Raw genomic sequence first — 12396 nt, 5'->3', positions numbered from 1 at the left:
AACAGGGATAGTAGGCTAAGGCAGAGTCTAACTGCTTCATCCTCACTGGCCGAACCTCTATGAGATGGCTTTATGTAGCAATTCATCTTCTCTGTCAACCTCTAGCTTTATTGTAATCAGTAGTTTTCAACCTGTGGGGTGTGACCCCTTTGAGGGTTAACTAACCTTTTCATAGGAGTCGCATAGTAGGTGTCTTACATATTAGATTTTTCACATTACAATTCATAACAGTAGCAAAATTACTGTTAACAAAGTAGCAATGAAAATAATTTTATGATTGGGGGTTACCACAATATTAGGAACTGTATTAAATGGTCAAAGTAGAGGCAGAAGGGACATAGGTATTTCTTGCCCAGGTAGTAAATGTGCAGTTCTTTCTTCCCACTCTGACTTTAGTATGTCTAACTTGCCCACCTCTTTCACCGCAACCATCCCTTCAGCTGTAGGAGGTGAGGGCTGTGTATGTGATGGGGAGTGGGGAATAAAGTCTCTTGGTCAGGCCTGGTCTATGAGGGATACTTTCTTCAGGTGCAGTGGTTTGGCCCTCTTTTGAACATTGCCTTTCTTTGAGCATTGGGCATTTCAGTCTGGACAAAATAATTTACATTGTACAAACTCCGATGCAGTCAGTTAGAACTAAAGTGAGTTTTTCTTCACTTTACCATAGGCTGATGGTGTCCTCAGATGTAGTGTTTAGGGGACTTTGTCAGGAAATACAGACACAGAACAGAAAATGATAGTGGTGATTTGCCCAACAGGGTAGGATTCTCTCCCCTTGCCATCACAGTCTCATTCTATGTTGGTAGGCAGCCTAGTGCCAGTGGTCTGTTGGTCAGAAGTATTACCTAGTTATTTTTCACCCCTGAACACCTTCAGCTCCCCCTCTATCACTACCAAACAACCCTCTCAGTGTGTTTCATAGCTTAGTTGCCTATTTTCAGTTAAATATGCATTTGATTACCTGAGCCATGACATCTAGGAGGCTGCAGAAATAAAAAAGAAAAGATGTCAAGAATAGCTAAGAATATTTTAAGAATATTCTTGTAAGAATAGCTAGAAGCCATGCGTAGTGATGCAGGCCTTTATTCTCAGCACTTGGGAGATAAACAAACAAAACCAAACAGAGCACCTACGAATCCCGGGAGGATATTCTGAAGTCCACAGTGACTAGAAGCTCAGAACCAAAACCAGTCTGCTCTTTGTAAGTATGGTTCGTTTTTTTTGCTAAGTTTTTTTTTTTTTTTGCATGTACACATCTAAAAGTGTTTGGGTGTGTCTGTATCTTGTGTGTATTCATGGCAGATATCCTAGGGATGGAGGTTCAGAGGCATTAGATCCTCCTGGGGCTGGAGTGGAGGAAGTTGTATGCCTGCCCCATGCAAGTGCTGAAAACCTGACAGAGGTCCCCTGGAAGAACAGTAATTAACTAGTGAACTATGTCTCCATTCCCAGAATATGTTTTTCATCTTTCAAGTAAAGTTGGATACTGTTTCTGAGACTACACGAAAGAAGGGAAGGTTGCACAGTCTATCAGAACTCCAAGCACAGAACCTAAAATAGCACCACAGTCTAAATAACTGAAGCAGCAGCTTTTTAAAATTGAGTTTCTTCCTTTGGCTAGGGCTCTGCTGTCCTCTCTACTGGTCTTGGTTTCAGCGTTATACTACCCATAGCACCTACACCAGAGCACAGGGTCTAAGAGGAGAGAAGATGCACTTCAGCTGAGAGTGGAAGGTGGTTCTCTGCTCAGATGCTCCTGCCTTTCTACTTCTAGTCTTTCTTTCTTTCTTTCTTTCTTTCTTTCTTTCTTTCTTTCTTTCTTTCTTTCTTTCTTCTTTCTTTTCTTTCTTTTCTTTCTTTCTTTCTTTCTCTTTCTTTCTTTCTTTCTTTCTTTCTTTCTTTCTTTCTTTCTTTCTTTCTTTCTTTCTCTTTCTCTCTTTCTCTCTTTTTTCTTTCTTTCTCTCTTTCTCTCTCTCTCTCTTTCTCTTTCTCTCTCTCTCTCTTTCTCTCTCTCTCTCTCTCTCTCTCTCTCCTCTCTCTCTTCTCTCTTTCTCTCCTCTTTCTCTCTCTCTCTCTCCTCTCTCTCTCTCTCTCTCTCCTCTCCCTCTCCCTCTCCCCTCTCCCTCTCCCTCTCCCTCTCCCTCCTCCCTCTCCCCTCCTCCCTCTCCCTCTCCCCTCTCCCTCTCCCTCTCCCTCTCCCTCCTCCCTCTCCCTCCCCTCCCCCTCTCCTTCCCCCTTTCCCCTTCCCCTCCCCCCCTCCCGCCCTCCCTCCCTCCCCTCAATTTTTTTATTTTTGGTTTTTCGAGACAGGGTTTCTCTTTGTAGCCTTGGCTGTCCTGGAACTCACTCTGTAGACTAGACCTAGTTTTTCTTACTACAGATAAATTGGTCTTGGACAAATTTAAGAGTTACTTCTGAACATCTTGGAAGCAAACCAGGAATAGGTCAGGTCTGTAAGATGGCCGTAATACTTTACAGTAATGTACCCAACCAACACCTTGAGTCATCAAAATAATGCCTCACCTCCATCATGTGCAGAATGGTGTTCTAGTGCCTTTGTTAGCTCAGTTGTTTCAGTGTGTGCATGAAATCATGGGCATCCTAATGTAGGACAAGTATACATGTGAGTTTATGAAAGTGGTAGAGAAATTGGGCATGGTGATACAATGCCTGTTATTCCTGAACTCAAGGGGCTGTGGCAGGAGGACTGTGAGTCGGGGTCAGCCTGGTCTGCAAAATAAGACCCTTTTTGAAAAAACTGAAACAGTGGAGCAAATTTCCTAAAGATGGAATCAAGTAGGAAAAATATAATACATATGACAAAATAATTCATATTTTAAAAAATGAAAATGTCAGTGAAAATGCTAATACCAGTACAACAGTTGACAAGTTTGTATTGGTGTGTTTATATGTTTATGTCAGTGCATGAAGAAGAACACCCCATTTTCAAAACTACACATTTCTGTAAATGTGCACAGGAAAAGACTTAAAAAATATACACCAAAATACTGTGTTGGGATTGCTGTAGTACGTTTTCTTTGTGTTATTTTCTAAGCTTTAATTTTTATTTACACCATTCTTAAACTTTCTTCCTCACAGCGCTTACATTTTCTAGTTTGACATAAATATGTCTTCTATAATGAGAAATCATTTCTGGCTATAGTTCGTTGACTTTTATGTGTTTCTGAAGAAATCCTCTGGCCATAGGTATTCTTTGGAAACAAGTTGATTGATAGATTTTTGCTGTGTCCTCCTGCCCTTACATTTTCTGTCTGCAGTCTCCTCCCCGGAGCAGATGCATCTGTGAAAGTGTCCTTTCTGTCCCTGCTGTCTCCTTGCTCGTTTGTATTTCCTCTTAAATGTACAAAAATCCCAATCCTCTGGATCGGAATCTCGAAATAAATGAAGATCTGCATACAGTTCAAGCTCCCTTCCTGCATTCTTGTGGAAATGACCTCAGCCGGATGCCTTGCCCAGGCCTAGGAAGTGTGGGCTAACATCCTCTTACAGTACACTGTGTTCTGACCATTGTGTTCTTGACCTCTGGTCAAGTTATGAATGAGCTCAACAAAGTGGAAGTTTGGTGTGTACTCCAAACTAGGGCTCACCAGTTTTATTTTGATTTGTGTGTGGTGTGTGTATGTTCACTTCGTGTGCTGTCCTATGTCTATGTAGAGCAGGGCTGGTTTTGAACTCACAAAGTGAGTTAGTTAGAACTCAAAAAGTTTAGTTAGTGTTTAGGAGTCTATGGAACCTCACTGGCAACAACTCAAAAAGGTAACCTATTCTGATATTAGTGTTTATTTGCTAACATGAAGTACCTGGTTGTCTCTATTGTTAAGGTGTCATTTCCCTTATCTCTCATTATTGGATGGCTCCATTTAAACTTTTTAATATGTAATAATATTATTTTGATTTTAGAAAGGTTCTACAGTAGTAGGTTTCCGTGTAACTTCTTTACAAGCCTTTATTGTTAGTAACCTCTCCTTCATTTTCTCTTCTACCCTGTTTTCCACTCCTATCCCATTTAATCCTTCTTGACTCCTTTTTTTTTTTTTTTTTTTTTTTTTTTTTTTTTTTTTTGGGGTTTTGGGTTTTTGGGTTTTTGGGTTTTTGGGTTTTTGGTTTTTTTTGGTTTTTTGAGACAGGGTTTCTCTGTGTAGCCCTGGCTGTCCTGGAACTCACTCTGTAGACCAGGCTGGCCTTGAACTCAGAAATCCACCTGCCTCTGCCTCCCAGAGTGCTGGGATTACAGGCGTGCACCACCACCGCCCAGCGACCCATTATTTTCCATTTCCTCTTCATACCACCTGTGTTCTGTCTCCCTTCTTTTAAATCATCCTCTACCCTCATGACCCTTTATTAATTTCTAGACCTCTTCAAGCACTCCAATTTATTAAACATGCATATGTAAAAATTCAAAACTAGAATCTGCATATTAGAGAGAATATGCAGTGTTTGACTTTCTGGGTTACCTCTATCAGAATGATTCCATATCTATCTGTTTACCAGGAAACTTTGTAATTTCTATTTTCTTATTAGCTGAATGATTTTCCATTATAAAAATCTAACACTTCTTTGGGTGATAGACACCTGGATTGTTTCCATTTTCTGGCTATTGCAACTAGAGCTTCAGGGAATATGGATGATTTGGTCTCTGGATACCAGGAGATAGTCCTTTGCAGAGTATATAGCTAGCTCATGTGGTAGGTCTAGCTTTGGCTTTTTGAGGCACCTCCACACTGATATCCTTAGTGGCTGTACTAATTTGTGTTTCTACCATCAGTGAATATGCCTTTTCCCATATCCAGACCAACACTTGGTGTCATTTGTTCTTTAAGTCTTAGCCATTTGGATCAGGGTAACATGCAACTTCAAATACATTTTAGTTTACTTTTCCTTGATGGCTACGGGTATTGAACAATTTAAAAAATATTTCTCAGCCATTACTATTTTATCTTTGGAGAATTCTGCTTAATTACATGTCCAACTTTTTAATTGGATTGACTTCTTGACATTTAGTGTTTTGAGTTCTTTGCGTATTGTAGATTAGCCTCTATCAGAAGTATGGCTGGTCTTTTCCCATTCTGTAGACTGCCTCTTCTCTTCAGGTCCAGTTTACTTTGTGGAGCAGAAGCTTGGCAGTTTTAGGAGGTCCCATTTATCCGTTGCAGGTCTTGAAGCCAGTATTACCAGAATACTGTTTAGAATATCTTTTCCTAGTCATGTAAGTTAAAACATATTCCCTATTTTTTCCTCTCACAGATTCAGGTCTTATGTTCAAGTCCTTGATCTATTTGAAGTTTAGTCCTAGACTAGATCTGAAATGTTGACTTGGCTTTATTCCACAGATAGCTAAACAGTTTTACCAGCACACTATTTATTGAAGATGCTGTCTTTTCTCCAATGTATAGTTTTGGCCTGTGTATCAAAAATCAGGTGGTTGTGTGTATGTATATATATGTATGTGTGTGTGTGTGTGTGTGTGTGTGTGTGTGTGTGTGTGTTTGTGTGTAATGTGCCCATAAATAACTTAAAATCTGGGATGGTGATACCTCTGGCATTTTCATTGTTCAGGGATCTTTTGACTATTTTGAGTTTCTGTAATTTTTTGTGTTTCCATATTAACTTTAAGTTTGCCTTTTTAAATTACTGTGAAGAATTGCATTGGGTGGGTTTGTTTGTTTGCTTGTTTTGAGGTAAGGTCTCATAGTATAGTTCTGGCTGACCTATAACTCGGGAGGTCTACCTGCTCTTGATACAGGAATGCTGTGATTAAAGGTCTGACCCTGCACTGGAATTTTGAAGGAGATTGTATTGGATATATAGATTGCTTTTAGTAGGATGACCATTTTCCTAATATTGAACCCTACCAATCCATGAACATGGGAGGTCTTTTTCTCTTCTGGTATCTTCATTTTCTTTCTTTCAGTTTTCAGTTACAAGTGTTCACAGTACTGGCCTGAGAAACCAAGTTGTTTAAGAACAAGGTCCCTTCACTTGCTGGGCCAGGACTTTGGCTTAGCTACATTGGAGGCACAAAGAGTTTTTCCATTTGAATCTAGAACAAACTGTAAGTGAAGAAAACTCCAAGGCCTCCGCTTATTGGCTAGAGGGCTTTGTGGATACAAACCACAGGATAAATGCTTGCTTACATAGAAAGCTGAATTTGTACTTTGTTGAGTTAGTACCTTCTCCTTGCAGAAGCCTGTCCTTCATATCCTCTACAAGGAACTACTTGGTTAGTTGATGGACTAGTTAGTGTATGCCCATAAAAGTTAGTCATTAGAAAGGACAACACAACATTTAGTAACAATAGGTTATCACAAGTTTCTTTGTTTTCTCTGACAACCTTCTGGCTTCTGAGTCTGAAGGTTCCCTGTTCTGACAAAAAATGAGGCTGAAGGCATGCAGTGCAGTTCAGAATATGCAGGAACAAGGCTGGATAAAACAGCATTCAGTATGGGAGGCTCACCTGTCTCCCTGAGTGTAGAAACTGCAAATGCTCCCTGGCGCCTCCTAAAGCAGAAAGCAGCTCAGGCCTGTTCACAGTACTGGCCAGAAACTAAGTGTCTTCCACTGTCGAGCAGTTTTGTTCCACATCACTTGGTCTGCTATTAGGGATATCAATGCTTTTACTAATAATTCATTCATATAATATTGATCTATAAAAGTCCATTTAGGTTCTAAGTAAATAATTCTCTTAATTACCTTAAAGTATTGGATACATGTAATTTTCATAAGATATACCAATACTTCATTCAGGTAATGAAACTGTCTTCAGTTGACTTCAGGTATAGTTATTATGGTGTTAAGTGGCTGTGTATTGGCCTCTGTTGGTTCGTTTAGATCTGCCATTTGTGCAGCTTCTTTATACTTTGGTTTGGTAGATGAGTGACTGGGACCCTTGGTTGATAGGAGAATATGAACATAGCAAAGAGGCTTGTTCCTCTGCCCCTGCAGGGGTTGATATGCAGGCATATAACATTTTTGTCCCATGTTTTGTTTTCACAGTGAGAGAAAAACGCAAGAGTCTCTTCATTAACCATGTAAGTGACACTGCCTCTTCATGTTTTTCATAATGATTGTATAGTAGAATGTGGTAGGTGAAGATGCCCTGTGTGTTGTATGGTACTTAGAAGAATGTGAGGGGTGATGAAATGATGGTTGCTAGGCATTTCTTGGGATTCACTCCCACTAGCATGTCTCCAGATGCTCCAGGACTGCTGTGGAGGGGACATGCCTGTGGGAAGACCACAGCAAATTACACAGGTCCAAACAAAGCAGATGCTTTCTATTTCGAACCTTTCATTTCTGCTCCTTCCCAAGTTCCTGGGTGTTTGTTTGTTTAGGTTTGTTTTTTGTAGTACAGTTCCCTCTGAGTAAATGTAATTATTTTTCAAGAACAGCTTTCTACTTCCTCTTTTGCTTCTACACAATGGCTGTTTGTGGGAAAGTTCCTCACATTTTTATTTGTGTACTCAAGAACAGTTTGTATGTATGGGGAGACTAAACTTGGCCCTTTAATTTTAAAAGCATTTTCAAAATTTTCCTCTAGTGCCTTGGCCATTCTGAGCAGTATATCTCCCCGTGGTGGCTGCACAGGATAGGAACAGGTATACCTCCCTTCTCCAGCCTCTCCCCACCCCTCCATGGCAAACTGTCAACAGACAAGCTGTAACCACCCCTCCCGTTCTAATCATGTTTGTTCTTTAAGAAAGAAAACTGCTTCCACAAGGTAAGGAATGATATAGTTAGGTAAACTGCCAAAGTAAGTGTGCTATAAACTCTCACACTGAAAACTGCAGTGATGAATCTGACCTTACAAAGGCTTGGCTCAGGATTCCTAGCCTGCATTTTGGAACTTGTAGATCCTAATATGTGTAATGATAAAGCTGTGTATTAAAGACTCTTACTGCCATCAGAAGATGAATGCTGGGGTCCTAGGAAACTGGTGTTCCCTCTGCAGCACTGACAGCTACTACTTGCAGATCACTTTCTAGAGGTCAGAGGCTCTCCAATTCCTATGGGCTAGTTTTTTTTTTTTTTTTTCTTTTGCTTGTGTTAAGTGAGGGTGCCATGGTGTGTGTGTGTGTGTGTGTGTGTGTGTGTGTGTGTGTGTGTTAGAAGGTATATTCCTGAATCTAGAAAGGGCAGGGATTGAAGATAATTTCTCTTTCCCAATTATTTACCTGTGGTGTGTACTTTGGCTGCATACCCTAACACTTAGGCTCATGAGGGAAGAGCTGAAATGGCCACCAGACCCCTGATCCAATTTAAGGGCATTTGGGAAGAGAAGGTGTTTGATTGTCCAGGCTGCTCCTGATAATAGTTAATGGGACAGGTGAGATCTCACAGTTCCAGAATCTATATTTGTTTTCATGTGCTCTTCACTAGGACCTTGCCTACATCCTGTGCAGTTTCGGCATATGTGTCCTCCTAAATCAGTAGCCATGTGCTAGCTCACATGGGTACTCACTAGGTTGTGCATGCTAGCAGTGGAGTCAGATGTTGTTTTCTTACTGTACTTGTTCTGGATAAAGATAGCTGTGTGCTAAGTTTCTTTGTGATAGGTAACCCTGGAACTTGTAATCTTTCACACTGTTTACAGACTTGCGTACAAATGAGCATATGAGTTTTGCTTCAACTAGAAAAAGCCAAGTGCTGTTCAGATACATAAGACAGTCAAAGTGAGACTATCTGCAGACTAGAGTAAGACAGAACAACAATTGTTTCACAGCTTCTCCCATAAAAGATAAAAGAAGGAGCTGGAGAAATGGTTCCACAGTTGGGGGTACTTGTTTTCAGAGAATGTGAGTTTAATTCCCAGCTCCCATGTAGGGAGGCTTACAAACTCCTATAGTTCCAGGGGATCTGACATCTTCTAGTTTCTTCAGGGGTATACAGACACATACAGACACACATGTACATGAAAAGAAGACAAATCTTTTTTTTTTTTTTAAAGAGCAGTAGGGGGAGGATGGGAAACACTGACAGTTGGAGCATACACTCACCACCTGACATGGACAGTCTGCACTCCAGCTCGGCACTCAGTCATCCCCCACCCTTGTCTAATGGGCAAGGGAGGCGTGGAGAAGCACATAGCCATGGAGAAGCACGTAGCCGATGTGCAGCTGCTTCTTTGTGCAGGTTTGGAGACAGGGCTCTCCCTACATCTGTTGTTTCCTGCCTGTGTATCCTGTTCCCTCACTAGGCTGCCTTGTCTGACCCCTGTGGAAGAGGATGTGCCCAGTCCTGCAGTGACTTGATGTGCCTGAGGAGGGAGGCGGGGACAAGATAACTAGAAGGGGGCTCTCCCTTCTCAGAGGAGAAAGCGAGGGGGGAAGTGGGGTTGATATTGGGATGTAAAATAAATAAATTCATTAAAAAAACCCAACAAAGAAACAAGTAAGTAGTAGATTCAGGATTGGAACTTTTCTGTGTGCTTCTTAGAGGAATTCTCTTGAATTTAGACGTAGCAATTATAGTTGTGCTTCCACAGGATAGTCTAGTCTATGGGATTCAGTTCTGACTATGGATCCTAAGTTAAACATTTCAAGTTGTTCTTAAATTTTGCAACAACTGGTTTCCTTTGTACAATTTTTTTTATATAACTTTATTGTTGTTTGATTTCTCCTTTGAGATTCTGAAAAGCCTGAGTAGTATACATTGCTCAGGCAATCTACAAAGAAGATGTTATTCAAGAAACATGAAAGCAGTAGGTATTGTAGAGGAGAAATGGTCAGAGTTCCCTCTGCTTCCAGCTAAATAACAGCAACTGTAATCACATTGTTTATGGTTCTCATTGTGTGATCAAATACTTGACAAAAACCACTAAAGGGAAGAAAGGTTAATTTCTTTTCCTGGAGGGGTGGGAAGCCCATGGTAGCAGGACCCTGAAACAGCTGGCTGTGTTATCTTGCAGTTAGGAAGCAGAGGGTTGGAGGTTGGTGCCCAGCTCACTTTCTCTGTTTATGTAGCCTGGGGCTCTATCCCAGGAAATAGTGCCACTCACATTTAAAGTGGGTCTTCCTGCCTCAGTCACCTCAGTCTTGAAAATCTCAACAGACATGCCCAGAGGCTTGTTTCCTAGGTGATTTTAGATCTTATCCAGTTGAAAATCTCTGCTAATGGCCATAGCCTCTGGGAAAGTGACTTCCTCCAGATGGAGATGTTCCTCTGGCTCCCAGTAGCACAGCACCAGGTGGAAAAAAGCCCTGACCTGTCTCTTGTGAGAAATGAGTCATAGGCTAGAGAAGGAACCAGAGGGGTTTAAGGGAGTAAAGTGTCACTACTTCTCAAGATGTCTTACATAGGAATAAAATGGTCCGGGAATACCAACAGCAGCCAAAACCAAGTGACTTAGATTAATATCCTAGACATCATGTTTGTTTTAGATATAATTAGAATGGACAAAGAAAATGTGATGTTATGAAAAATTTTAAAGCCTTGTATAATGGTCTTTATTTAAAAATTGACTTTTTTAAAAGTAAATTTGCTCAACTTTTGCTTTTGTTTTAACAGTCAGATACTTAAGTATATCTTTAACTAAAATGTAAAAGTCTCTGATTATAAATTACAATGTTACAGATAATTGTAGTTGAGAATCTTCCCAAAATATAGGGAAAACTGAATTTGCTTTATTTTACTATGACTTCCTCCTGCCTTCTACCAACAGCATATGTAATGTGAATCTTTCTATGGAACCATGGAATGCTACCAAGGTCTCTTTGCAAATTCAGTAATACCTTACCACTGATGACACAACCAAAATGGAAGGTTATTGTACACTCTTCTTGATGGATATATACATGCAAGAATTCTTAGTAAAATACTTGGAAACTGAATTAAAAAACACATAAAATACACCATGATCAAGTTGGCATCATTCCAGAGATTGAGGGATGGGGACTCCAGATAATACATGGTCCTCTTAGTAGCTGCAGAAAGATTGGTTGGTTGGTTGTTTTATAAAACTTAACATCCTTCATGATAAAAGCCCTAAGGGACAACGATTATCTTAATATGATTTATTTTTTAAAAAATGCCTAACATTATGCTAAATGGGGAAAAGCAAAGCGTATCTACTAAAATGAGGATCAAGATAAAAGTATCCACTGCCCACTGTCTCTAGGTTCTTGTGTTTTTTAGGTCTTAGCTACAACATTGAGACAAGAGAAAGAAATGAAAAGAATAAACAAACTAAGAGTGTTCCTACTTACAAATTGAAATTTATACAAAGAGACCTTAAAGACAATCATCAAATTTTTAAGGCAGATGAACATTTTCAGCAGGATAGTAGTATATAAAATTACTGTTAAAAAATCAAGAGCCTTCCTACATTCTAATAACAAACACTGTTTTTTAAAATAATAATTCATGGTTCAAAAAATATCTTAGAATAAATGTCTATAGTGAAAACTTTAAAACACCGAAAAAGAAATTGAAGAGGCTAGAAAATAGACCCATGGGTGTTGTCAATGAGAAGTGCTGTGACTTAAGCCCCAGCCTTCTATATGGAGTTGGAATGTAGTTCGTGAACATCAGGCCCTCTGCCTTCTCTCCACTGCTCTGTGCCTGGGTTGAGAGCTGTAGTGCCCTTACTTGTGTTCTGTCAGAGTGCGCTGAGAGCACAGGATTGCCGTCAGATCTTCACACTGACCAATGGGCCTCTGTGTAGTATTTCACCAGCTAAATGGCAACAACTCATGTTTTATGTTCTGTCTCATCCTTGCTCAAGGCTTGCCTAAGGAGGGATTTCCAGGTGGAGACTAATAGGGAAGAAAGTATATAAGACCACAGCCATATTATGTAGCCTTCATCCTCACTATATTGAATGTCTTTGGTCCTGCTCCCCCCCCCCCCCCACTGTGTTGGCTAGTTTTACGTAAATTTGACAGAGGCCAGAGTCATCTGAAAGGAGAAAACCTCAATTGAGAAATTCTGTAAAATCCAGTAAGTTTATTTTCTTAATTGATGATTGATGGGGGAAGGCCCAGCCCATTGTTAGTGATGCCACCCCTGGGCTGGTGGTCCTGGTTTCTATAAGAAAGCAGACTGAGCAAGTCCTGAAAACCAAACCAGTCAACAGCATTCCTCCATGGAATGCTACATCACTTCTGACTATACCTAAATAAATATCTATAGTGTCTTACCCTCCAGTATTTAAAACTGAATGTGTCTCTGACTCTGCCCTACTCTGAAAACATAACTGAAAACATAATATAAAACCATTATATTAGAAAGCTGCAGCTATTTTGAGAAATCAAAACAAAACAAAACCTCCTTTTCTTACTGGCTACAGAGATGCCAAATAGCAGAATACCCCAGTGGGTTTGTGAAAATCCTCATGAGCATATTGCGTCCAATACCATCTGCTCCTCACATCAGACCAGG

At 40.3% G+C, this 12396-nt stretch overlaps 1 protein-coding gene across 2 annotated transcripts in view; it reads left to right on the top strand.

Moving 5' to 3' along the window:
* Ccny (cyclin Y) overlaps positions 1-12396 on the top strand; it is a 133312-nt gene that overhangs the window by 75343 nt on the left and 45573 nt on the right. For both annotated transcript variants that reach the window (XM_052156674.1, XM_052156673.1), the window contains exon 3: positions 7015-7049. In XM_052156674.1, the coding sequence (XP_052012634.1) occupies positions 7015-7049 (35 nt within the window). The remainder of the gene's footprint in view (positions 1-7014; positions 7050-12396) is intronic.

This window comes from Apodemus sylvaticus, chromosome 14, assembly GCF_947179515.1.
Source record: "Apodemus sylvaticus chromosome 14, mApoSyl1.1, whole genome shotgun sequence".
Classification (NCBI taxonomy): domain Eukaryota; kingdom Metazoa; phylum Chordata; class Mammalia; order Rodentia; family Muridae; genus Apodemus; species Apodemus sylvaticus.
The sequence above is the reverse complement of the archived record's forward strand: the minus strand, read 5'-3'. Positions and strand labels throughout refer to the sequence as shown.